Here is a 27567-nt window from a genome sequence, read left to right as displayed (position 1 = left end):
GTATCTAGTGAAGGAACAAGAGTCAGTGGGCACAAACTGAAATACAAGGAATTCCATTTAAACATAAGGGGGGAAAAATGCAGTGAAGGTGGAACAGGTTGTCCAGAGATAACCTGAACAGGTTTCCTCTTTGGAGATGCTCAGACCTGGAATGGACAATGTCCTGAGCGACCTCCTGCAGCCTTGAGCAGGGGGGTGGACTACATGAGCTCCAGAGGTCCCTGCAGACCTGACAGCCTGTGATGCTGTGAAACACAAAAGCTGAGCAGTTCTGTGCAGATCTCTCTATTTCTAATTGTAAAACTTAATTGTAAGTTTTACAAATCACTTAATCCTTACTTAGGCGAGGGTTTCTCTTACAACATTGTTTGCTGAGGTTTAGCAAGGGGAGAATAAAGTAATGTGATAAAATGCTGTCAGATTGCTTATAGCTCTCCTGTAAGGATACTTTGCATAGTTATTGATGGAGGGATGCACGTAGATAAAGATCATCATTGAAATCTAGGAAATAGCACAGAAAATTGCACGTATTGATCTTATAGTGTCGATTCTCTGGTACGGTTTTTTGGTGGTCTTTGTCAGGTCCATGGGAGCTGAAGTTATGAGGAATATTAACCTGGTATTCAAAGCCCTGGATTTTGTTGTGGCTTACAAGAAATGTTAGGCAATATTAAGTCTATGTTAGCAGTGGCATCCTGTCAGTGTGGGTTAATTCATTTTATTCCCTTATGCAACTTTTGATAAGTGTTGTAGTTTTCTGTGCTAGTGGGAGTTATTGGCATTGACATATCATATTCTTGGGCTGAGGGAAGTATTGACTGAAAAATTGTCTTGTGTGTCAGAGCAAAGTAGCAAACTTCGTATTGTATAAGGTTGGATCACATTGATCTCCAACAGTTACCAGAATCTTAACTTTAAATAAAAGGACGTCTAAACAGTAAGACTTAAACTGTTAGCACAGTTGTTTTATAATATGATAGATAGCAGGAAAACATGGACTTGAGAGGCTTATTATACCTCGGTGCATTTCTGTGACTAGAGAAAGACAGAGAGAAAAATTACAGCATCTAAGGCTAGTAGCTAGTTGTGGTTTTATGCAATTTTCTTACTGAGATTCGTTAATGTTTTTGGATTTCAGTACTGTATTTTACAGGAAAAGCACATCCTTCAGAAATGGACGCGATCTGTGTAGACCCTAACATGGAAAAGTAAGTTGAAACCTTCTAAGAATTTTCTTGCTGTATAAATATTGTTTAGAGGTAAAACTTTTCTTAATCCCTGTGTGCACTTCAGCATCTCTTGAATGAAATGCGTTTTCCATTGTGAAGAACAACAACAGGGAGCTGCTTTGATCATGTGTAGGAAATCTCTGAGGAAATTTCATAGCAGTGGATTGTCTGGAGACTAACTGGCCATGGGGGTTGCAGGGCAATCTGCTGAATTTTCCAAGGCTTATTTTTGGGAACTAGTGCTGGAATGAATGATCTGTTCCATGCAAGCTTGTTTATTTAATTTCACACTTGTAAAAATAATGGAGAAATCCATTTATTAACCTTAAAAATGTGGCAGTACCTTTCAAGAAATACATCTTGGTTCAAGTTTATGCCCTAATACCAGTTTCCCTTTTTTCCCCTCCAGTGATAATACAGAGCACATCAGAGGGAAGCGACTGTCCTCTGTGAGTAACTTAAGACATTTCTCAAAAGACAACCGTGTGAGTGAGTGAAAGAAAGAAAGGGAAGCTGTAAAGAGGAACTTGTTTTCTCATCACAGTTGAAGAAAAGCATTCCAAAAGCAAAGAAAGAGCCTATTAGAATGATATGATAGAATGATAACTGGAGCACTGGTGGCTCTTAGAAACCCTCTCCAGCCCAGTAGTCAGTTCTTGTAGTTGGAGCTGATCTTCTCAACTATTATATTTTCTTTTAGATCTTAAAGGCTCCGCGAAATCCTCTTGATGATCTGGGAAATGGGAATGAATTGTCGCAGGTAGGTCTATTAAGTTCTTTCTTGCCGATGCTCTTAACATCTTCAGTTTGCTCGTCAACTTGTTGCTGATTAAACTCTGTCACTAGAGTAATGCAGGTGTAAAAACTTTTGTAATAACTGCTTAGGAGGATAATGTTTGGAGTACTCAATATTATAAGAAATCCATCGAGTTTTTCTTATACTTCTATTTTACATCAGAATATTTATTCTATCAAGAAAAGAGGAATAAACAGAGATTAATAGGCATAACTTGCTCCTGCTGTAGTCCATTGGACTTGAAGTTTGGTCCACCAGTGTACAAACTGGTACAGTCAGTGAGATGGTTTTACATCTGAAACAAACCGAGCCTGCCAATTTATTTAAAGTAAAAGCTAAAAAATAAACATTCTCTTCCAGAAATACATACAGAATATATTTCATGTTTATAGTGTCCGTTCTTTCTTAGAAATTTTAACTATAGGCCTGTTAAGTTCGGATTTCTTTTAAATGCCATTTCTACCTAGGGTGTGTTCTATGGACTAATGTTCTCGTTGCATCATATATTTATATGATTTAGCTGTTTCTGATTACAGAACTTGAAAACTCATTTTTAGCATATAATGCTTTCAGTGAAAAAGCCTCTAATAATTTCTTTAGAATATGAAATATGAGCCTGAAATACTTATGCACAACACATCTATTTTAAAACTGGGTTGAGTATGAAGAGGGGCTCACAGTCTTCATGTAAACTGTAAGAATGATGGACAGTACTGCTAATGAGCAATATAAGACTATCATACACAGTAGTGTGACATCATTCATAACTGCTTGTGTTGCAGACGTGATTTAAAAAAAAAAAAAAAAAGTCGTCTTTTACAGGCTTTGTTAGTCATGTGCATATAACGGGTAGTGCCAGGTATGTTAATACTTCGTGTTTTCTTAAACAACAAGCATTCCAGTCCGGAGACCGAGCCATTTAGCTAGGGAAGCTTATTGCAGACAACTGCACAGCAGTGGTACGATGACTTAGCTTTCCAGTATATGTAATATTGCATCGTTACATACCTTGTAACATCACATTTGTATGATCATGTAGTCAGTGACACCATTTAAACATTTCTATAGGAAAATGGTGACTTTGATTCTTTCATGAATCCTTCCCTTTTTCCCACGAAGATAAACCTTTTTTTTTTTTCAGTTCTTGTAATGGAAAACTAAAGAAAAAAAAAATCCTGCAAGTCTCTTGCTAAGCAACTACATATATTTTCCCTAGTATGCCAGACAAAAATCCTTATAACTGGCTGTTCTGCTTCTTGTGTTTGAAACCAGGCAGTTCTCTCAAAGTGATCTTTAGATCCTACTTCTTATGAGATGGTGTCTTTATGTCAGGAGAAGTTGGAGAGCTATAAAGTAGTTTAAGGATGATGGTAAATAGCTGTTGTACTTGTTGGGCTCATAGATTATTATTTTGAGGGGGGTGTGGTTTTTGTTTGGTTTTGAGTTTCATGAAAAGCTATGCTTATTGTGGCTTATGGGATAGGAACAGTTCTCTGTATATCAAAGTGTTGTGTTCTTTATTGTCAGGATATCAATATAGAAAAACGCAGGAAAAACTCGCGCCGTGTCAGCTTTGCGAACACCATAAAGTAAGTTTGATCTGAAGGATGCAGATCTACATCCTTTATTTAAGCATAAAATGCAGGCTATAGGCAATAACTTGGTACCCCCTAAAATGCACGGTATAGGTAATGATCTGGTACCCCCTAAAATTGCTGTTTGCCTACATTTGTGAGCAGTCAGTGAAGGCAAACTGGTAACTGTTGTTGTATTGAGTTGATTTTGAGCCCCAAGAGAGCCATTATTCATTTAATCTTCCTAGATAGAAAAAAAACGGTTCAGTGAATTTAATATAACTAGGAATTTTTGCTTCCCATTAAATTTTTTAGTGATTTCCATCTTAAGTATGATAATGGCATCTTCCCGCTGGAAAATATGGTTGGGTTCAGTAAGCTTCTGGCTTTTGACATCTCATTTCAGAGCATACCATGTGGAAAGACTGAAATTAGGGCTGAATTTTTCTACTTTTTTTTTTTTTTTTTCTTTGCTTCAAAACAGATGGTCTTGTGTTTTTCAAAAACTGGGTTGTTTTGTTTTGGTTCTTTTTGCTTTTTCTTAGCTGCAGAGTCTTCCAGCGAGATCTTAAGAATAGCACGGCAGAGGGAGAAAGTACAGGTAAAACTCCTTTCTCTTCTCCTGATAAGATTCACAGACTATTAGCAACAAGATTTTAGCCTGAATTTAAGAAGTCAGGCCTGTCAGTCACAGTTCAGGAACAATATGGTCAGCTGTTTATAATGGGCTGGCTGAAAACCCATTAGTTACTGGTATTGTGGACCTTGTAGCTCAGAAAAGGAGTTATTTTCTTAGACAAAATGCACCTAGAACAAAATCTGCCTTGGCGATTTAGATCAAAAGAAGGCTGAGCAGAATGCCACATTCACTCTGTCAAAGATCACATCGGAAGAATTTGAAAAGCTAATGCATTTTCAAGTACTTTGCTTCTCTGGGTTTTTGCCACAATAAGAAGGCACATCAAGAGTGAGAACTTCAGAACATCCTTTTCTATGCAGTTTACTCTTGTCTCTGAATGTTTTGATCATGCTTCTCAGATTGTAATGTCTAATTTTCTTACTATTTTTAGAGTGTGCAGCAGATACGAGGAACGATGTCCTGCTTAATCAGTAAGTTTGAAAAAAATTCCCATGACTATAGAGTTCTGTCCTGCAAATACATTTCTTCACATGAAGTGCAACCACCAAAATATTACCCCTCAAAGAAATGCAGCATACATATTTATTTAGATATAAAATTGCTCAGTGCTTTTGATTGGTGAAAGAAGGGATACAGCAAAAAAAGGATATAGCTGTGTTGGTCACTCACAAAAAGACAGCAGTTTCTGAAAAATTGAACAATTATGGCTTGAAACTGCTTCCTTCCAAAGCTGATTGTTTGGGAATGTTTTCCAGGAAAGACCTACCAAATTCCATATCTGATAGACATAGTCTTCAATATTTATTACTATAACTTTTTTCCCTCAGAGATAGATAAAATGTTAGTCTGGCCTCAAAGTGCTTGTCTAGATAAAACACGATGATGGGATTTTAAAAATGAAAATGACCTGGTAAGTAAAATAACAGATTTGGACAGTTTCTGTGTATGAAGGGAAATTTCTTACATTTAAAATGTATAGCAAGGAGACAGCTTATGTACAACTGTAGTTAACTCATGCTTTTAAAAGTATCAACCCAATATAGTAACATATCTATATGTGTGTGTGCATATATAAATAAAGATCAGTACTCTAGCTAAGATTTCTTGGTCTTGAAAGAGCCATCAATAAAACAGTGGAGAGCAGAAGGCATAAAAGTTAGATGGAAAACCACACAAGCTGGCTGTTGTATCTGGCTTTTTGTTTTAGACAGATATGATTTCAGGCTTTAGGAACACAGCTGCAGTTTCCCAAAGAGAAAGGAATAACTAAAAGTGGGAGGTCTGAGTTAAAAATAAAGAATTAATCTTTTCTCTGGTTTTTACTTGTCACTGAGGAATTAAAATGCCATCTGTATGTTGAACAATGGCTTGTGGCATGCTAAGATGAGAGAGTCTCATGGGGAAAATAAGATCGTAACTCAAATTAGAATATACTGAAGACATATAAGTAATGTCTGGGATCTGCTGCCCAGTCCCGTATGAGCTATGCATCAGAATTCTCTGCCTTTTCAGTATATTGCTGAAGCCTTCTGTTTTGAAATCTCTTAACAAACTGTTTACCTAACCCACCTTTTGTAGAAATGAAGAACCTGAAGCTGTTCCATGTGAGATCACTGGTGAGTTTGGAAATAGATGTAATAACAAAATGACTATCTTTATTCAAAACTATTGATTCTGTTTGAATAATTTTAACATGCCTAGAACAATCTCCCTGACCGAGATGACTATTGCATGAACGGGCTTTGTCCCATAAATCTGTTTACAAGCATTGTACTGTAGAAATATGGCTGGCTCTTCCACATGCTGAAGGGAATACTGAAAATATTTTTCAGGCTGTATTTGGTTTTAGTTGTACTTACTGACTCAGTGGTATTTGTAAAACAAGTGCGTAGATCTTCAGCTCAGTGGATAAAATAATAAGAAAATAGCGCAACAAATGGAGTATTTCCTTTTCTTTCAACAGGGATGAACACTTTGCTTCATGCCCCTATCCAGGCATTGGTGCAGCAGACTGAGGTATATGAAAGCTTTTATTTTTTTGGTGCTGAAAATATCAGTGTCCAAAATATATTCCAATAATTCAGGTAGTAAAGATGAAAAATGTAACTCAACTGACTAAAAAAGAAATCCTTGCATATTCACATAAAGTTCTTCTGAAAGCTAATCTTCTATATTCTGAAGTATTTTCCTAATCTGATAGGCATTATACTGCAGTATTGATAACTGGCTTCTAAAACTGCTTGCTAATTTTTCAGTACCTGAGCTGGTTCCTCCATTCTTTTCAATTCATATCTAAGAATAGGCAAAGGAGCTTATGTTTCACATAGGTCTGGTTATGTATTTTTTCTCATGTATTACTCTCTGCTTGTGTATTTTTCTTCTTCTGTGGGTAGAATGGATATGCACAAATGTACTCTCTGTTTCTGCTGGTAAAAAGCTTTAGACAAATTGCAATGATTAGCATGAAAAGGTAACTGAATTTCTTCAGTTGAATCAAGTAATAACACACAAACTTCTTAGCCAAGGCCCTCACAGGCACAATTGCACGGAAATCCTGGACTGTGTCACACTTCAGTGATGATGTTATGGCACTGTGGTGTTAAACAAAGCAATTGTCAAAACAGTCTCCCTTACTGCAATGGCTTCTGACTTTTATGTTGAGTTTAAAGATGTGGCTTAAAAACATATGGTAGCCCTTGTTAATGAATGTTAAAAACCAAACCAAACAAAAAAAACCCAGTTAAAATCTAGTGTGGATGAGAAGATGTATACCGTGAGGCTATAAAGGTCAGACTGAACTCCGTCTCTCCTTCTCTTGGGTAATGTATATGGCTGTGCTGCTGCTTCTAGTATATTTTATTTCTTGCATTTATATAATAGCATATGTAATGTGAAGTAAACATGAAGCTGTTCTTAATCAATATATTCATTATAGTTGATAAAATATAGCATTATATCTTGTTACTGGCCATTTTTTTCCTACAGCTTTTAAACTGTAAATCCTCTCTCTTAAAGAGACTAAAATCTTCCTAGCTGGTGGTGGAAAAGTCTTTTAAAACTTCCAACTTGGTGCTGCTGCTTTGGGCCACATGCATGATAAGCTGGGCAAGGTTTTTACCTGCAGTTATGGGGTGGGGGGGGAAGGCAGAAACCACACTGTAGAGAGATAGAAAGTACTGTTCCATAAGACTCAGTAATTGTTCCATGCTTACCAAGATATGTCTAGATATGAAGTCTTTGCCCAACAGTAAAACTGAGACATGTTCTTTCAAAAAAAGCCATTTAAAGTGATATCATCTAATAATTAAGTCATCATCCTTTCCTTGAATGTGTTATTGCTTATTGATGAGGACTGAAATAAGTTGGGGTTTTTTTTCCAAAGAGAAGATTTAAAGATAGGGCTATAACCTTAGGACTGCATTAGTTGACTTTTGATTTAAATAGAATAAACCATTGTATCATTTGTTTTAAGTGTCAGTAACTAATTTCTTCCTTTTTTTTTTTTTTTTTTTTCAGTGGCATGATGCGGACAACACCATTCAAAGAGCAACTAGGCATGACACCACCCTCATCTTTTCAGATGAAAATGAAATGGATATGACAGCTAGTCACACTGCAGTGATCACACGTAACCTGAAAAACGATCAAGCTGATAAAACTGAGAAAATAGATATCACATCATTTCTGGCTGGGTTAAACTCTAACAATGGAAAGGCAGAAATGAGCAAAGAGTTTCATTTTTTCTCTGACCCTACAAGCCATTCATGCCCATCTTTTGAACAGAAGGAAGATACTACTGCTGTAAAAAAAATAAATTTCAATGAATTTTTGATGAGCTTGAAGTCAAATGAAAAGTCACTCAATCCTATTGAGGGACCTGAAAAAGAGAATGTTTTTTTTGTCCCTTCACAAGTCTCAGAAGACATGGCACGATCGTCAGTGGCATTTGCATATTCCCATGAACCACTGGACACCTGCAATGTAACAAAAGTCTTTAGAGGGCAAGACGATGGAATGGAAATGACAAAATGCCAGGCATCTGATGTTAAAGCTATGTTTTCTGGTATCTGTGAAGTTCCACCAGAGCAATTACTGTGTGCAGATGTTACTGAGGCATTTGCAGACGATGGAATGGATATGACAACTAGTCACACTGTAAAAATGTCTTTTCCCTTCTCCAGTGTTGGGAATCGAAGTCTAAACTTCAAAAAGGATTTCCCATCCACAGAGTTAGACAATTCTATATTAAAGAGAGCATCTGATCAGCACTTCATTGTTCAGCAGGACCCTCAACTTTGTACAGACAAAAAACCAGTAAATGTTGAAGAGAGACGAGATCCTACAGTGCTGCAAACTGTTAAACAAGAGGCCAGAACAATGTCTGCCATCCCAGGATCCATTTCTTCTGAGACTGTCTTCCGAGGTGATAAAACTGTTGTTTTTTCTAAATGTGATGACATGGAAATTACTGGGAATTATACAGATGTAATCTATAATGACAGTACTAAAGAAATGAACAGTTCACATCATAAAACTTTTGAAAAGCCAGTTAATACAAACTCTTCACTAGCAGAAAACAGACGTCCAGCACACGGTGATAGGGACATTACAAAGAGTCTAACATCTTTAGATAACCGAGCTGCTGTGTCATATAAAGATAGTGCACTTGAGCTATCTTTGGGCTCAGATGAACGAATCGAAAAAGTGACCCAAGATCACGGGACTGCTTCAGTGAATGTTGGTTTTGATTCATGTACAAATTCAGTGTCTACTGGTGTTTCTACGAGTAGACTTCAGCACAGACTAGCAAACTCTCAACGTGTTTCTCTGCCAGGTGAGAAGACAGTAATATTCTCAGGAGAAGACATGGACTTGACTAAAACCTGTCTTGTCAAGGATGATGGAAAGAATGTTGAAAATGAATCTCCTGCTGGAGTGTCCACCTCTGTCACCTGCAAACCTCATTTTCTTGATAACAGATCTACATCTCTCAATTTAAATGAACAGGAAGAAATGGAAATAACTAAATGCCATGCTGTTGTCATTGATGATCAACGCAATGGGATAACTGCAGAAGCAAAACAAATGCATTGTAAAATAATACCGAGAAAGAACCAGCACAAACATGTCAGTGAAGGTGCAAATTCTTTAGATATAGACAAGGAAAATCTTGAGGTGATCAGTATCGATGGGAATATTAAAAGAAGCCAGGCTATAGAAATGAATAGTAAAGATCTTGAGATGATCATGGTTGATAAGAAGCTTGGAAAAACAAACTTTCAGGCAAGTGGTCCAAGTTCCTGTGCAACGAGCATGTGTTCATTACAAGAGCAAAAGAGAGATGCCCCTGAGAATATTGTCACTGACACCTGTGCATTCGTGTCTTTGCAAAGTCAGAAAGTAGTTATCTCTCAACCTTCGGGAAAAAACCTTCTAAACGCTTCAGTTTCCTGCGCAAATGACAAAACGGGTAGGTTTTCAGATGATGAAAACATGGACATAACCAAAACTCATCCTGCTGCCTTTGATGTTGCTCCGATTAATACAGTACAAGAATATGAGAATAATCATAATCAAACTAACATAATACCCAAGCGGCTGCAAAACCAGACCTTCCAGTTTTCTGGTAGTTCTGGTGTAGATATTGCAAGTCAGACTGCAGCAATAGAATGTGGGGATTTGAAAATGAACACAAATAAGCAAACTGTTACTCCTTTGGCTGCAAATGGTTCACTTGTTTCCAGTAATGAGCCTGTTCCCTCTGGAATGAAAGGAAACCAACAACTTGGAACAATATTAGGAATAAAAGCAGATTGCCAAAACTCAGACAGGCAAGAGAAAACCTATACTATGAAGGTAGTAAACAAAGTATTGCCAACTTGTGTCGATTCTGAAGAAACTGTTTTACCAATTGAAAAACCTCTCTCAGAAGAGGGAGATCCGCACTCAGTTGATGGCCTGCACTTGAGGGGTGCTGAAGAGCCGTTACTAGCCAATACGTCTGAACCACATAAGGGAAGTTCCCAATTGCCTTCACTTTTAGAAAAGTCAGTTGTGTTTCCCTCTGGTGAAAACATGGACTTGACTGGAAATTGTGCGGTAATGGTTCCTGATCACAACATCAATCCTGTTTTATCAGAAAGAAAAGCGGTACCTGGACACATTGTTCAAGACAAAAATAAAATAATGCCCTTAAAAAAAGGGGTCACAATGACAATAAATAGTCAGGAGCAGCCTGCATGCAATGTGTACTCCTTGGTATCTGGCAAGAAAATGTTACCCATGACTGGTTTAAAACATTTGCCTTTTGCAGGTGAGAAAACAACCATATTTTCAGAAGATGCTGATATGGACATCACCAGAAGTCATACAGTTTCAGCAGACAAAATAATTTTGCAGTGTAAAAGTTCAAATGATGACATATCTTTAATTTCTGGAGATAAAACTTGTGTTTTTACCTACAATGACGACATGGAAATAAGTAGACTCAATACTATTGCAGTTGACAAATCTATGGAAAAGGCTGCATCTCAAGGGATGCTTAGCATGGCTAAAAGGACTGGAAGGAAAAGCTTGAAGGGAACAACAGGGGAAAAGACTGTTTTATTCTCACTGAACAATGAGAATGATGACATGGAGATCACAGAGAGCCATACGGCTGCAATAGGCCACGAAATTGCCTTGCAAAATGAGGTAGGGCTTCATTCTGTCTCTTCAGCTCATCCTCTTAAAACTGTTATGTTCACAAGTAGCCAGGCTGACATGGACATTACCAAGTCCTGCTCTGCTGATAAAATTCCCATAAAAGTTGTACGTGATGATAAACTGCACTTGGATAAGGAGGTTGGACAGCAAGCACTTTCAAATAGTGAAGCTACTATGATTGCTATGGATGATATGGAAATCACTAAAACCCATAATGTAGCTTTGGAAGAAAATTGTCTGCAAGGTAGGCAACCCAATCAGTCTGTTCCTTTAACTTCCACAATTATGTTTACGAGTTACCAAGCTGACATGGAAATGACAGAGTCTCACTCTGTTGATGAAAGTATTGAAAGAGTCTTATGTGAGGATAGGTTAAACCTGGCCAAGCAGGTTGGACAGGAGGCTGTTTCAGATAGCAAAACCATCATTTTTACTTTGGCTGAGGATATGGAGATCACGAAAACTCACACTGCTGTATTAAATGGTGAAATTGATGTACAGGACAGAGAGTCTGTTCCAGCCATTTCTGCAGTTCCTGCTGATAAAACAGTTGTGTTTACCCACAACCAAGATGATATGGAAATAACTGCATCTCATACTATTGCTGTTAATAACAATATTAATGGATTTGAGAACCAAGAAGTGTCACATAAAAGCACTCAGCAACCACACTTGCATGGTGCGTTGTTGTCATCTTGCAGAGATGAAATAGATTCCCCGCATACAAAAGACGTGAATGGTGAATATCATACAAAATCTAAGGATAAGCCCAGCATTCCCTCTTCTGCTTCATCAGCCTCAGCATTTCCTAGTGACAAAGGAGCTATCAAAGTCCACAGTGGCACAACACCAGATTCCATTTATTCTGTCTCGCTTCCAGAAGAGGCTACGGATGTGCGGGCACCACAGGATCTTGACCTTCCCACAGATAATTCTGCCCCTGTAAACAGTCAGCAGGATCTCTTACAGCCAGAAAAACTGCAATCAAAGAGAGTCTCTTTCAAGCTTCCAAGTAATGGGCCCATGGATTGCAGTGAAGAAAGTGGCGATTTGGTATCCCATGTTTCACTTCCCATCCAGCAACCAGATTCTTTGGCGGGTTCTCCAGATGCACGTAGTACTCAGAGAAACCAAGTGTTGAAAGATGATTCATCTGGACATGAAGATTTAGCTACAGATTCAGGCTCCACTGGAGCAAGCCTTGTTCCAGTTTCTAACAAGGAACTAAAGGAAAATGAGGGGCTGTCAGCTGAAGGGGAGACACCTCCAAAAGACTTTCAAATAAACTCTGAACAAACTAAGCAACTTTTGGTCAGTGACAGTCCAAGAGATCAAATAGATCCTACTCTTGCACCTGAATTATCAGGTATTTTAAATGTTTGTTCAAAACTGAAAAATATTAGAAGGAAATCTGCAGTTTTCTCCGTTTCTGAAACTGTTTTTTCTGACCAGTTGCCCAAATCATCAACTCAGCCAGAGGATACCTTGAGGTTAGGAAAAAATACTGTAAATGAACCAAATAATTTATTTTATACAAAAGAGCAGGACAACACGTGTCTTGAATCTGGAGCTGCTCCCGTAGATGCAAATTTAGGCACGGCACTTAAGGATAAATATCAGGGAATAAATATGCCTCTAGTTATCTTCCAGCCTAAATTACCAAACAGAAGAAATCCTTCTGTTTCTAGTGTACAAGACATAAATGCAAAATCTTCAGACAAAGGAGAAGCACCCATTTCAGAAGTAAGCGTAAACGCTCGTGAGACCCCAGGTAACAAGAAGTCTAGTAGGCAGAACTTCAGCCCTTCTCAGTTTATAGCAGAAGAATTTCTTCCCGTCTGCCTAGAAGAAATGGATTCAAATGAATCTGTAAGCTCTGAACTCGTGGAAAATGCTTGCAATGAGATAAGCAAAAAACAAATCTCCCACAGTGAAAAGAATCAATTTGAAGAGACAACAACTTGCAACAACACAAAAAGAGCTTTGGAACAACATGAGGAGGATCTTCAAAGTCCAAAGAAGCTCAAGAGGGATGAAAACTTGGATGGTGAGGCCTCCCAAGACTTGCAGGTGAGCCTAATCACTCATTGTAAGGATACAGTGAACACTAACAGGACTTCTGTTTAAGCTTTGGGGTGTAAGCAGATCTATTGGTAGGTTTTCTTGTTTCTCTTAAGGACCAGTTTGCTGTCATTTTGCTGTGTCGTCCCCTGTATTTTTCATTGTTTTGCCAAAGTAGAAGAATCCGGTTGATGTGTGCAACTTTCCTGAACCATGCAAAACAGACAGAATAAGGGATATGTCAATTTTAAATAATTCTCTCCATAGTATCCTTTTAATCCTTTCTCGACTAAATACTCTTAGTCCTCTGAACTAAACTATTTGCTAGTTATTGCTTAGGTACATGATAGAGTAAGGCCTAAAGCAATTATTTAAAATCCAAACATGGATGTTTGGTTTAAATTAGCTTTTTTATAGACAGCAGAAATTGCAGCTGAATCAAGAAAATCTGTGCAAATATGGAACATTAATCTGACCTTACAAATAAGTTTGTACAACATCAGTAGAAGCTTTCTAGTTCCAAAAGCTGGAAGGGTGTGCTGTGGTGGCTGCTGCTTTGATTGAGAAATGAATGAAGGATTTTGCAGCTTTACTTCCTATATGTCATCATAGGAAATGGCTTAACTAGCCACACGCTGGTTTGTCTTGCTGATTAGATATAAAATGTGCCAATACTAAAAATGAAACAATTCTGAATGTTAATAAACAGCTGCAATAAACTACTCATCGACTTATTATTGTATTGTTTCATATAACTCTTTTAATATTTTTTTTGAACTTGCTAATATTAGGTGACTTTTGGTGCTGTATCTCAAAGCCAAGTAGAAGTTCATGAAGGTGAAGATCCTCCAAACCTATCGGCTAAAAGCCCTGATTGTACTCATGCCAGCACCAGCAGCTCTCTGGATTCTGTTAAGGCTGACACAGAATTAACAAGTAAGACTTCCTTTGTGGTAATGGTTTCAAACCTTGTGTTCTTTATGCTTAATCAAGGAAGAGCCCCACCCGTAGTATATATTTCATTTGGGAAATATATGAATGCCTGTGAATGCCTTGAATGCCTGTGTCACAGCCTCCCACCAAGCCACTCTACATGCTTTTACATTCTGGCTAAGAGTCCAAGCCATTCAAGGAAAACTGAGATGAGAATAAAAAGGAGCAGAATTTAAGTACAGCTTTGTTTTCAAGGGCAAGTTGGGCTGGTGAGGCAGTTTAGTTACCTTAGCACAGAGCAAAGCCCCAACTCAAACTCTGCTGGCCCAAAGATGATTTTAACCTGGTTCCATGCAGAATGAGTCTGCATGTCTCAGCACTGCGCTCTTGGTAAAAGACTCCTCAGAGTGCATTGCAGGGACAGGCTCTAAGTGGATTCAGCCCCCAGGTTTAATTAGCTCTTGCTAATTAGCTGATACCTAACAATGAGGCAGAAATCTGCCAATCATCTGATAACTGATATCTTGCCTCTATTTACAAAAGCAATTTCAATTTTGGCCTCCTGTAACCGTGAAAGCATATGCCTTATCCAGTAGAAGTTGGGCTCTTTCCTTTGCCTGAGAAACTAGCCCTTGGTGGCTCAGATCTTGAATGCCGTGTTTTTACCCTGAAAGCTGCTGGCAGCTCAGATGCTCTTTGGTCTCTGTCTGCATAGGATGCCCTCCTTGAACTGGTTGGAGTCTCTTCCTCAGTTTTATTACTTTTTAGTATGTTACATGTGGCTTTCCTCCCATAGAAAAGTGAACTCTCATTTCATTACCGCTCTGACACAGATTTTATTTGACATTAGATTCTTCATCTAGTCCTCCTTATTTGTCCCAAGTAGTTGTTTCCTCAGTTACTTCATTCAGCACTGGAAATGCACATAAAGGTCAAATTCTACATTAAAATTGCTTTTTTTTTTCTAGAGCTAATGAGTTTAGGTACATATTTCCGTAAGAATATTATTAACCCCAGCAATATTCCCCCCCCCCCCCCCCCCCCTTTTTTTTTTGCTAGTTCAGCGAAGCAGTCAGATGGAGTCTCAGCTTCTCACAGATAGCATTTGTGAAGATACCTTACGGGAGGTACGTAAATAGCTGAAAGATGCTAACTTCTTGTCCTAACAGGAAAAATACTTGTGTGCATACATGCAAGTAAGCATTCTTGCTTGAAAAATGTACTTATCTGTACATTTCTCCTAATCTTTACAGAAATTTCAGAATGGTGTTATCACAGTTGGGGAGTTTTTTACACTTCTTCAAGTCCACGTTCCGATTCAGAAGCCCCGGCATAGCCATCTTCCAGCCAATGTGAGTATCTGTCCTTTCTTATGCATAATATAATTGACCTTAAATTATGTTCCTTTGTCTTTTTTTAATTATTATTTATTTTTATCACCTAACTGGTCTGTATTAAAGGCCTTGAAATGAGTTAAGTCAGAAGTCAGTTCCACCTTGGCAAGAGTGTTAGACACTGCATGCTTCCTCTTGTCTCTTTGCTTGTTCACCTCTGGGAATTCTGATGCTTTTTTTCCTCAGTACTGAAAAATAGAATAGATTTCACTCTCTTCACGGAATACCACATATTCAGGATTACCTGTTCTTGGATAAATATGCTAATTCTTGCTTTTTTAACTTGTTTTAAGGATGATAAGTTTGCAAGTAAGAATTAAAAGCTCAGTCTAACCTTTTCACTTTATCTTCTTCCTATGTCCATCAGCCACTGAAATCAGAATCCTGAAATGCTACTCTGCACTCCTACTACCTGCTCTCATCGTCATAAGTGCTTCACCATGACATTAATACTCTTTATTTCTTCCCCTTAAGTCTGTTCTGCCTGAACCAAGTTTCAGTATCCTCATCCTGAAAGGTTTCTGCTGAATTCTTGCAGACATGGGAACAACTTTTTTTTTTTTTGGCATGCAGACTAGTACCACTCATTGGTAGTAACTTGATGCTGAACAAGGCAGTAATCTTACTTTGCAATCATCCTGAAAACAGGGCCTTGTAATTTGTTTTCCGTAAAGGCATCTTATTTTCATATAAGCTTTCTTATGACTAATGTTTCAGACTTGGTTATTTGTACACATTTGTGTAGCCAACTGAATTTCTAACTGGATGCTGGGGCTGGTCTCCTGTTATCTGTCTGGATTTCGCAAATAATCTACATAAGGAATGGTACTAATGTAATGAAGTAGTGTGAACAAGCTGCTTAGTTTTCCGTACGTAGGTATTATACTGACATGGAAAAGTTTCAAGTTTCATAAACAGAGAAAGTTTGTTTGTAAGATTGCAATGCTTAGCATTTATTTAATAAAGTATATGGAGATTTAGTTCAAATACTTCCATTTCCTGCTGCTTACTACAGTTTCTACTGGCACAGTGAACAATGCACTGGGGCAATGGAAAAGCCATCCTGGAAAGTGGAAAACCTTAGCAGTGTCTGCATAATTTTGACACTGGTTTGGGAGTTTCTTCTATGCGAGTACTTATTCTAGAGTGCTGGAGAACTTTTCGGCAGTATGTTCAATGTTAAAGAAGTTCTAATGAGATTTGATCTTCCTTCTTTCAAATGGGTAGCGGGACACCTGTTTCGGTAGGAGTTTTTAATATGTCTTTATGATAATAAGTGTAAGAGTGAAGTAGTTACTATATGTGAAAAGGTGTGGTCAAGATCATCTTCTTCACATGGAAAGTGGTATATTTGTGAAAATTCTTTACTTGTGAAATTCATTCCAGTACTTCAGATTAGCTGAAAACTGGCTCTTGTGTAACCAAGTCTTACTGCTGTAAGACGTCACGTTGTCAGGGCAAATATGTCAGTAGAATATTCACATTAGAAATTTACATATCTCCTTGGAAATAAGGACTGCAACTGTGGACCTTGTGTTGTTAGTTTGCAGAAAGCCAGTGCACACAGCTGGTTTGCTATGTTTGTGGGGGCACACGTGGTGTTGTGGTGTTCTGCCTTTCTTCATTGCCTCTTTGCTGACTGAATAAAACTTCTGTGTGTCAACTTAGCAAGAGTGAGTAAAAAGTCTGCCCGTTTTAAAGTTCTTGAAAACTGTTATGATAAAAGAATGAAAACTGATTAAAAAGCATCACAGTTAAATTAATATAATTTGTACTGATTAAATTGCTTCTTTTATGACTTTTAAATTGCTTCCGTTTTTATTTAAATTCTGTACTATCTTAGTTACAGTTTAGTTTACACTTTCAGTTTGCAAATTTATTCATACTGAGCTGTCTCTAAATATTCATCAGGCTTACAAAACTCTGATATCATTCATTAGTGACTGATCTCCAATAAAAAACAAACACCACCACCACCCCCAAAAGCCCTGGAAAGCTTTCTCTGAACGATGGAATTAATGTCAATTATTTATGTGCTTCAGTATATAGGTAGCTTGCTGAAATACCCCCATCGTATTTGTTTGATGTGCCTAAGACTTATTGAAAATTGGGAACTTTGATTCTGAATCAAGCATAGCTATCTTGTTTTATTCTAGAGCACTCTTGTTACCTGGATAATGTATGCATATTTTTCAAGTCTTCATCTAAAAGGAAGTTAACCTCTTTCAATTTTTTTTTTTTGAGCTCTAGTGATGAGGCATATGTCCCAAAAGGAAGTCCATGCTCAAATGTGAGAAAGCATGGGGCATAAAAGCAGAATGAGCTATCTAAGGTTATATGACTAACTTGTCTGAGAATGAAATAGGACAAGTCCAGAATGAAAAGAATCGTTTATGTATGTCAGGCTGCCTCCATTAGGGTTTGGGGTTTTTTTTTCTGTTCTGCAAAAATAAAGATTCCGGGCCTTTTGCTGGTTTCTGTCCATGAACTGATTGGAAGTTACTGTTTCTTAAAATGTGCATTTTATTTTCTTTTTCTTCACAATTTTTCCCTCTGTTTTTCCTCAGTGTGCAGTCAGTGCACCACCTACTCCAGAAGACCTAATTTACAGCCAATATGTTTATCGCCCCAAGCTGCGTATTTATGAAGAAGATTGCCAGGCCCTTTCTCGGATGATAGACGAGTAAGTGTTTTTTCAGTCACAGAGTATATTAGTAATTCTATTTTTTCAGCTCTGGCTGTGTGCAAAGTGGCCTGAAGAAAGTTAATACATGACATATGGGAAAAATAAAAAATGATAGTTAACCTACTTTATGCTGGTAGCCAGTTTATTACAGATTTAGACGGTATAGGGCTAACTCTTGGGGAGGCGTTGTGGTTATGGAGATAATTAAAGTTTGATTTTCCTCAAGTAATTTATCTTTTACTAATAGAGCATTTCAGTTGCACATCAGAAGAGTTAGAGTAAAACTTTTTAAATTGTATCAAAAATGATCAAACATAGAAAGCAGAATCGTAACAGGTTAAGATCTGTTTGTTCCAATCTTGCAGTGTTTATTAGATTGAAATACAGTTATCATGATTTACTTATCTGAAGGACACTTCTGGTCTGATTCATTATGCCTTTTACAATTTATCAAGTTTTATGATAAAATTCAAAATCAGTAGTAAGATTTTTCACAGCCTCATTAGCACCACTTCCTATTTCTCTGGCACTCTAGCTCTTCACCTCCTGTTCAGACCTGCCCTCAACAAAAAGACTGTAGGAAATGAACTTGCTATTATGTGCTAGAGTTTAACAAACATGGCCCCCATTTAATCAAGGCTTTAGAGGGTCTCTCTAAGATGTAAGACCCAACTAAATGAAAATATTTACATTTCCATGTTTTAATTAGAAAATGAATTGTATAAATACCAATGTGTTGCTTTATGTGCTCCATGCAGCTGCAACAAGACTTTCTTGCAACTTTTTTTTCCACATTTCAGGTTAAAACTGTATGCAAATGTCCAGGATCAACTCCTGGTGAATGTGAATAAGAGTTTGTGGGAAGTAATGAGAACCTGCTCTGATGAAGAGGTAATACTCCATGAAGAGATAACGCTGTTTCTTACATAATGAAGAAGTAAGGTTAATTCATGTATTCAAATAAAATAAGAACCAGAATGGTCACAGAATAACAGTAGGCAGGTAGGTAATAGAAGGCAAAATATTTTCTGAATGGAAAACTGCTATGAGAACTTCCAATATGTCAGAAGAATGCAAGGATATGTGCTCTTTAAATTATATTAAAGGGAATATGTTGCTATAAAACAGAAAAACTTGATAATTCAAGTTGATAATTCAGGTTAGTTGAGAGCAGAAAAGAGAAGAGAAACGTTAGATGGGCCTAAGCAAACAGTGCAATTTTGGAAGGAAAAAATGGACTGCTCTTACTGTAGAGACTCTGTTGCTTCACTGGTGGAGCAGAATTGCCCATTAACTTAAATGCTTATTTAGTTCAGAAAGGCATGTGATGTTGCAAGACATATAATGAACAGAAAATACCCGTCGTTGCACAAAAATAAAACTGCATACAGGATTTGGAGTGCAACAATGGTGTCACATGCCGAAACAAAAAATGAGGTGAGAGGGTATTTAAAGGAGAATGCTAATGATAACGGACACAAAAAAGCACGCCAGATGTGCATTTAAAACCCAGAAGCATTATAAAAGTATCCCAGCCAGAACTGAGAAGGTAGATCAAGAGATTCTGTTTTCTGTGGTTCTAATGCCAAGAATAAAGATCTATTCAATGAAAATAAAGAGTCAGAATTAATAAAAGACAGTATTTTTCATAGTTCATAATTAGATTGATATAGGATATCACTGAGGCTAGGTTATTAACTAGATTCAGGAAGAATTATACTTCCGAACAATGAAAGCACCTAGAACCCTTAGCTAAGAATAACAAATTTGAAAGCTTATTAAGCAAATCTCTACACACTGCAACTGGAATGATACCACCTAGTGGAAATAGGCAAACATTGTAGAAAAAAGCTTTTTGTACATTCCTCTGCAGCTTCTGGATTGACAGCTGTCAGAGAAACCATTGAACTGCATGATCTGTAGCTGTGTTCTGTTAAAACAGGTTTTTAGTTTACTTCTTGTGGTTTGGGTTCTGCTTGGACTTCCATGAGTGTCTCAGTGAGCCTCCTTAACCGTAATGAGGCAAGTGTTCTAAATACGTCTCAATCAACAGGGATGAGAGACATCTGATGTACTTAATGAAGGTGCTCTGGTTTTTGGTAGAAGCATCTACCAAAGCAGTTCTTTGTTCGGTTCCCTATTTGAGTAAAAGATCTTGTTGGATCTTTGCAAAGAAAATCAGTTACTTTAGTAGACAACTGTGCTTGAATTAACAGAGATTGTCCAGTCTTAAATTTGATTTAATTTGCAAGTGTCATGTAACACTGCTACTAGAGAAATGGGATACTGGGAGGAGCAGAGAAGGGAGAAAGAGTCTAAAGGGTCAATTGAACAATCTTTTGTTGCACATTCCCATTAATTTTCTCTTCTGTATTTTTCCATTCGTTGCAGCTGAAGAGCTTTGGAGCAGAACTGAACAAAATGAAATCCTATTTCACCAAGGAGAGTAAAATCTTGGCTCACAATGAGAAAGCGACATTGTACAGCAAATTGCTGCAGAGCGCGCAGGTAATGTACCACAAGGCTGCAGAGGTTTAGCTTTAAAAAAAGGAACTTCTACCATAGTTTGTCTGTCTTTGGCTGTCAAGTATAGGAGCCTAATTATTGTACGTAAGTGTGCATTCTCTTGAAAGTTTCCTTCTTATTAAACGTACTTCCCTTTTACATGCAAATGTAAAACATTGGGACAGTGACTTTCTTCCACTTACACTATAGGAACCTTCTGCCTAAAGGTTTTGGCAATTAAAGTAACAGGGTGAAAACGGGGAGTATTAAAGGCAATGCCATCAGAAATTAGCTCTTTATACTGTAATAATGTCAGTATTAGTAACTAACAAGGAAATGCAGAAGTAATGCATTGTGATAGGTATCAGAAATTTGTATGTGTTAAAAGCTCTAGGAATTTATTTATTTCCATGTCTTATTTCATCCCTTCATAAGAAAAGTCAGTAGGAAGATACATTGTTAAGTATCTAGTACTTTCTTACGCATGGCTACTGCCTTAATGTTTGTCAGTCTGCCTCTTCATTCTAATGACAAATTGTATCAGCTTCTTTAATTAGTTTCTTAGCAAGCAAGGATCCATGTGGGGGTACCAGAAGACGATTCAGCTTTTTAAAAAATGTCATTCACTTGAGTACAATTTTCCCATCTTAGGAACAACAGGGAAAGCTACAGTCAAGAATAGAAAAGGTGGATGAATTGCTCAAGGAGGCAGAGAGCTGTCTTGTTGCTCTAGGAGGAGGTATGTGTTTCCAAACCAGTGACCGATATGCTGATTTCTCTATTTTTCTGCAGAGCTGCTGTTCAAACGGTCAGTTCAAGATTCTGTGTTTGGTGGTTGCTTGGAATTTTACAATTCCTTTGTTACAAGTATTTGTTAGGCAAAATGCCTTCATTTGTGTTGTGGGAATCACACATCATATGAAGACTAGGAGTATATCTGCACTGAAATACAGAACTATAATTGTAGCCTATGAACATGTAACCAAGCTGGCTAAATCTGCTAGCGATAACAGTACAGCTGCTGGCAGCGCGCAGTTCAAAATGGCTGCAAAACCTGCCAGAGATTCTGCAGGTAGGCAAGACTAGGCTTAGCACTCTAGGACTGTACTGTTTTCAGCACCATAGCTGCATGGTTTAAAACTGGTTCAGCTGTGTTCACACAAGCTGCAGTCAGTGCTTGGCACTGCTGCATTAACAATGCTCTGTGTATTTTCACTTCTTCCAACTGAATTTTCTTCCAATGCCTTAAGTAGAAATCAAATGCACAGTACCAGCTCTGAAACAATGCAATAAAGGGAGTTTTTCCTTGTTATCTGTTACGTTTTGAGGTTTTTGGTAGATACCCTTCTGGCTTTTTGTACATTTTTCTTAGTTAGCTTTGAAATACTAAGATTTATAGAACCCACAGGCAAATAAAATGGAATCTAAGTATTGAATGTAGGGGTTCTGCAGAGACCTGATACTTCTTTCCCATAGATTCTGACTGGGAAGAATGGGAAGCAGACTGCAGTCATGAAATGGCAGAAGGGAAAACCCTAAAGGAAGGTAATGGTACCAGCTGAATGGCACTTCTTGTTTTGTTTTTTTAAATTCTGGAGAGGGTGATATTCAACCCCCGCCCTGATATATTAATTCTGATATGGATGCAAACACTACTGCTTTCTTTTCCACATTGGATAAAGCTAATGACACAGATGTTAAAGTACGAAAAGGACTGTTTATCCCCTGGAAAAATGGAGTTTAGAACTTGGTACAGCGTGACTTGAAGAGTGTGTGCTGGCTATCATATTCAGCATTTTAATTGTTCAATAATTACTAACCTTTGTTGACCGCATATCTGTATCCAGGTAGGAGTAACAGCCTTCAAGTTGAGATCTTTCATATTGTTAAGAACAGTGACTGCAGAGCGAGTTAGGGCTTTCTTTGCTGCTCTTTTCTCTCACAGCTTTTTTCTTTTTCTCTTAGAATTGGAAAGCCTCCAAGCCCAAGAAGAGGAACTTCAAAGGTAAGATGTCAAAGAGGATCTAAAGACCTTAAATAACATGTGCACATTCAGGTTTTAGAGGGTTGGTGTTTTGTTTTGTTGTTTTTTTTTTTTTTTTTAAGTGTGCCACATCTCATGTGGTTGGTTTATCTTTGCAGAGAACTGTCAGATCTGGAGACTCAGAATGAGCAAATGCTTGCTGAGATGAACCAGCTAAAGGAAAAAGAAAAAAGCTGCCAGGAACTCCTGGAGAGATACGAGTAAGGAAAAGACCTTCAGGTTTTATTTTTATCACCCAGTTCTGGGGCCTCACATTCATATATAAATGTTTTTGGTTTTGGTTTTCCTTGTTATTTGATTTGGGAGATCTTTGGATGCCCATCTCCTCGCAGCCTAGGATAAGCAATAAAGCCTCAGTGAACTTCTGTTGTGATGCACTGTTTTTCTATTAACAACTTCACAGTGATACGCTACGTTCAGTCTTTCTATACCCAACGCTCCTCCAATTCCAAAATGCACATTTATGTAAAATGAATAGTATTATGCTTGCATTCCCAACAGATTCTTACATTCTGTTGGAAAGTGAAAATTTTGTTGTGGTAATTTTGTGGTAATTACCAATTATGTGGTAATAGCTGCAAGTGCACTTACTACTCTGATCTTTGTTCTCCAGATAATTGTTTTGGTTGGTTGGTTGAAACTTAGGGTGATGGTGTTTTTTTTCCCTCCCCTTTTTAGCTTCACTGAGTGGGAGATTACTGAATGGAGTGAACAGCAGGCAGTCTTTAATTTTCTTTATGACTCTATTGAACTCACAGTTGTGTTTGGACCTCCAATAGGTAAGGCGCGAAACTGGTAGGTTTCAGTTTCATGAATTTGAAAGGTTAAATAGTTACATAATAGAAACCTAAAGTTTCTATATTTGTGAAGATCTGCTAAAGGAAATAGAAAACATACTACAGCAGGAGCATGTAAGCTGAGAGAGGTGGCTTTGAATATGTTTATCAGTGCTTTCTATGAAAATTCAGAAAAGTATGTAATGAATGGCTTTTTCTGAAGAGGAAGAGCTGTAACTCCAGAACTGAGTAAGGAAATAACTACTGTTTGGGTTTTTTTCCCTTTTCTTCTCAGATGGTGATGATTTTGGTGAAGATCCTTCCAGAAAGATAGTTAGCCTGAACTTTGAATCTCTCTTGGATGGTAAGATTTTTTGAGTAGCTTGAAAGTAGCTGCCCTGATAATCTGTTCTTGGGAAGACATCAATTTGTGGTTTATCTGCTAATGCATTACTATATGGCTTTTAAAAGATTTCTGGCAACGTATTTTTCTTTTGTGTTACAGAGGAAAAAGCTCCACCCTCCTCATGTTTAGTCCAAAGACTCATCTTCCAGTTTATTGAGAGTCAGGGATGCTGGCAGGAAAAGTGTCCCACGCTGTACTACTTGCCCCAGGTAATGTTCCAGGAAAGCCCAAAAGACTCTGGAAAAATATTAAATCTTTTCCATCACAGAGAATAGGGCTGATACTGAGAACAAAAGCACCTTTATGAATGCTTCATCAGTGCAAACCAAAAACTGCTTCATGAATATTCTGAGCTGGGAAGTACCTGTCCCTGAAGGCAAGAGTCCTAAAAGCTGTGGTTTCTTCCTTGTTTGCTGCATTAATGTCTGCCTGTCTTAGTGATTTCTTAAAATCCTTTTTTTCTGTTAGTAGAAATTAAAGAATTGAGCTGAATGCCATTCTGCTTCCTAGAGAATTAATGTTTTAAATTGCCAAGCCAGACTTGGTGTTCCTGCATGTCTGTGTACCCCTGTTGACAAACGTGAAGGGAGAAACCTAGGGAAAAGAATGTGTATTTGTCGTTATGCTTCTACAATTGCATTTTGACATCCAAACTGAGGTAGCAGTTAAACTACTCTTTTTTTTTTTTTTTTTTTTTTTAATGCTTTCTAGGATAAACTGCGTTTTCAAGTGTCACAGAGCTTACCAGCCTGAGTGCCAATATGATTGCTTTTCTGATTGCCCACTTAGGTTCTTCATGACGTCTCTTTGGTGGTGAGTCGTTGCAAGATCTTAGGAGAGGAGATTGAATTTCTGGAGAGATGGGGTGGAAAATTTAATCTTCTGAAGACAGATATCAATGACACAAAGTGAGTAACTTCAGATGGAGTTTACACCAGTCCTTCAGAGAGTGTCTCTAGATAAGCAGGAACAAAACACTGAAATACTTGCAGTTTGGTTTTCTTGAAACTGAGATTTTATGCCACTATTTTTAACAACAATCGAATTTATTTGAATACAATTGCATGATAATATTCAAATGCATGGAAATTAAGCTGTTCTTGGATTCAGCTGCTTCCTTACTATCATATAACCTCTCCTTCCTTGCCGCTTTCCTGTTTGACTTGACTCTCTCACTTAAAACTTTAGGCCAGAGTGTAGCAATGCAAAGGAAACAGAGCCAAGAGTTTACCTGTAGCTTAGTGCTTTGTTTCTTTTAATCTTCTATTTGCTTCAGCCAAGCAGAATCAGTCGCTGAAGGACGAATGCACTTAAACTAAAGTTTTATTTTCTTTAGTTTTGATTTTCTCTTACTACGTCCCGATTTTGTGGCATGTCTGAGTGGAAGAAGATAAATACTACTTCACTTTATCCTTCTATTATTGATGTATATCCTTAAATAAGAAGTGCCCAGTTAACCTTGCTCTGCATGCCTTGATGCTGTTCCCATAGGTTATTCTAATTTTGTCTAATTATGTCTAATTTTGTCTACTATGTGCCAAAAATCCCATAAAAGCTATATTTAGTTAAGTCAACAAAGCAGATGCAAGGGCAGCCTGTGCTCAGGAAGGTGCAAATTGTAGGAGATTTACCTGGAGAAGACCTGGTTAATGCTTGTTCTAGTTTACGCAATCCCAAAGCATCTGCTTCCTGGGCACTGTGTCCTTGGTGATGGCCTTACCCATATTGACAATAAAATTCAACTCTGGCCTTCCTGCACGTTGTCATCGACAAGAGTACTGTGCTGGATAGAAATTTGGCCTGATTTAAATAGGGTTGGATTCATGAAACGAATTTGAAGTAAATCAGTCCTACTTAAAACTTCAGAAACCTTTAGCTACCTAGGAATATTTTATGTTAACTAGAAAACATATTTTTGATTACTACTTTATATTCTCCCATAATTTGTGAAAGGTTCTGTGAATTATGTGGGTATTAACTTTTTCTGTGAGGAAAGTTGGGGTTTTGTATTCTTGCCAAGTGTTAGAATGCTGATAGTGTTAGAGTGGAAAGGTTCTTTTAACCTTATTTATGAAGTTACTGTTAGTCTATGCTGGAACTCTTTACAAATTATTGAGCTTGTTACATCAATTACATCACTTGTTTTCACTTCTGGAACTGAACTCAAAGGCAGTAGCAGTACATCTGAATATTTTGTATTGATCTTTTTGTTTGTGTTTATTTCACATACAGAGTGAAGCTTTTGTTCTCCGCGTCCGCAACTTTTGCAAAGTTTGAGCTGACCCTGTCTCTATCTGCCAACTACCCAGCTGCTTCCCTGCCTTTTACTGTCCAAAAACAAATTGGGAATATTGGGTGAGTTGAACAGAAAGAACCACTCCATGTGACTTAAGTTTCAAAGCTAGGGATGGGGCATTAAATGTCCCATATTCTCTCAAACACATGTGATAATTTTATCTTTCCCAGGGAGGAGGAAATTTCTGCTGTTCTGGCCAACGTACCAGTCGGTTACCACTATCTGCGGAGAATAGTCAGCTTGGTTCATCAAAATCTGCTCCAGGATCCCAGATGATCTGCAGGCAGGACTGAAGAAGTCAGACTGGATATTCTTTGATTTTAGTCTTGTAAGAATTCAAGCTGTCTCTCACCAGAATGGGAGTGCTGTTAGCTACTCAGCTCTTTAGTAATCTTGTCTAATAACTGGTTGATATCCAGGATGCTTGGTGTAGGCCACAAGTTTGTATAAAAGCAGAGGTCTCTAAAGAGGAGAAGGAGACATTTATAAAAGATTGTTATGTTTTTATAAATCCAATCTGCCTTTTATCTTCTTTCAGTCACTGGTGGTCTTGGCTTCCTTGTATATATAGTTTTTCCTAGTATGGATATTCTTCTGATATAGCACATTAATTTTGTTCTGGGTTGATTTACAGAGCTCTTATATAAAACAATGATGAGTATTTTCTAAATTAACATGACTGGAATTTACTTACAGTGTCATTACTTCACTATTTTGTAGCATTTTAACATACCGCATCACATCATATCAGTTTCCTGGAACCCCTCCCAAAACACAGAAACTATAGTCCTGCTTCTGATTAACCAAATAAGCCGTAATAATGAACAAGGTGGCCAAAGTCAGAAATACTTTTGTCACGAAGACTAAAGATCCCTGTGCTTGACCTTAGACTTTGTGGTGCAACAGGCTCAAAGCCATCGGGTTCCATCTGTGTGATCCTCTCCAACTAGAAGTTTGTTCGATGTTCAGCGTCTTTGTCCAGTACAAACTGTCCTTGGTTCTGGTACATTGTCTGAGTTTGTAATGCATTAGAATTTTAGTGAGGAGACAGCTATTTAAATTTAGGGGGTAGCTGTAATATCGTTGGTGCGGTCTAGGTTGCTTTTGTATATATTTTGTATATTATGTAGGTTGAGCTGTTGGAACTGATCTAACCCTGATTGAGGTTATCATGTAGAAGTGCCTACCATTTCTCAGCTGTCCATTCTGTAGGCAGATGCAAATTTTTGTATCTCTGTAAAATATGTTGAGTTTAAAAATGTTTTCATGTGTTTAAGTGTCTATATATTTTTGTCTTTTTACAAATTTTCCTTCTATTTGGAAGGTGAAAGTTCATTAAACATTTGAATTATTGCTCTTCCTTCTTCAGGTTGTGATTATTGGCTGCTCTGTTTAAACCTGTGACTGAAAATTTGCCCGCTACTATTGAAATAACTTAGCTATTGGGGAGGACTTTTTGTAATATGACCTTGTTTGGTTTTTTTTCTTGCATTTCCTAGTGTTAGCTTCCTATGGCCTGGGT

General features: G+C 37.7%; 1 protein-coding gene across 1 annotated transcript in view; it reads left to right on the top strand.

The window, feature by feature from the left end:
* Window positions 1-27567, top strand: part of KNL1 (kinetochore scaffold 1) — a 29404-nt gene extending 1837 nt beyond the window's left edge. Inside the window, exons 2-26 of the mRNA XM_075501742.1 lie at window positions 1139-1208; window positions 1639-1678; window positions 1930-1989; window positions 3553-3614; window positions 4145-4200; window positions 4670-4709; window positions 5818-5855; window positions 6203-6255; window positions 7756-13014; window positions 13797-13941; window positions 14998-15065; window positions 15192-15290; window positions 17900-18015; window positions 18819-18909; window positions 20410-20526; window positions 21175-21262; window positions 22000-22068; window positions 22489-22528; window positions 22666-22767; window positions 23246-23346; window positions 23639-23707; window positions 23849-23958; window positions 24539-24657; window positions 25982-26104; window positions 26216-27567. Coding sequence (XP_075357857.1) covers window positions 1174-1208; window positions 1639-1678; window positions 1930-1989; window positions 3553-3614; window positions 4145-4200; window positions 4670-4709; window positions 5818-5855; window positions 6203-6255; window positions 7756-13014; window positions 13797-13941; window positions 14998-15065; window positions 15192-15290; window positions 17900-18015; window positions 18819-18909; window positions 20410-20526; window positions 21175-21262; window positions 22000-22068; window positions 22489-22528; window positions 22666-22767; window positions 23246-23346; window positions 23639-23707; window positions 23849-23958; window positions 24539-24657; window positions 25982-26104; window positions 26216-26321 — 7206 coding nt within the window. The 5' untranslated portion in view covers window positions 1139-1173 and the 3' untranslated portion in view covers window positions 26322-27567. The remainder of the gene's footprint in view (window positions 1-1138; window positions 1209-1638; window positions 1679-1929; window positions 1990-3552; window positions 3615-4144; window positions 4201-4669; window positions 4710-5817; window positions 5856-6202; window positions 6256-7755; window positions 13015-13796; window positions 13942-14997; window positions 15066-15191; window positions 15291-17899; window positions 18016-18818; window positions 18910-20409; window positions 20527-21174; window positions 21263-21999; window positions 22069-22488; window positions 22529-22665; window positions 22768-23245; window positions 23347-23638; window positions 23708-23848; window positions 23959-24538; window positions 24658-25981; window positions 26105-26215) is intronic.

This window comes from Mycteria americana, chromosome 5 (assembly GCF_035582795.1).
Source record: "Mycteria americana isolate JAX WOST 10 ecotype Jacksonville Zoo and Gardens chromosome 5, USCA_MyAme_1.0, whole genome shotgun sequence".
Taxonomy (NCBI): Eukaryota; Metazoa; Chordata; class Aves; order Ciconiiformes; family Ciconiidae; genus Mycteria; species Mycteria americana.
The sequence above is the reverse complement of the archived record's forward strand: the minus strand, read 5'-3'. Positions and strand labels throughout refer to the sequence as shown.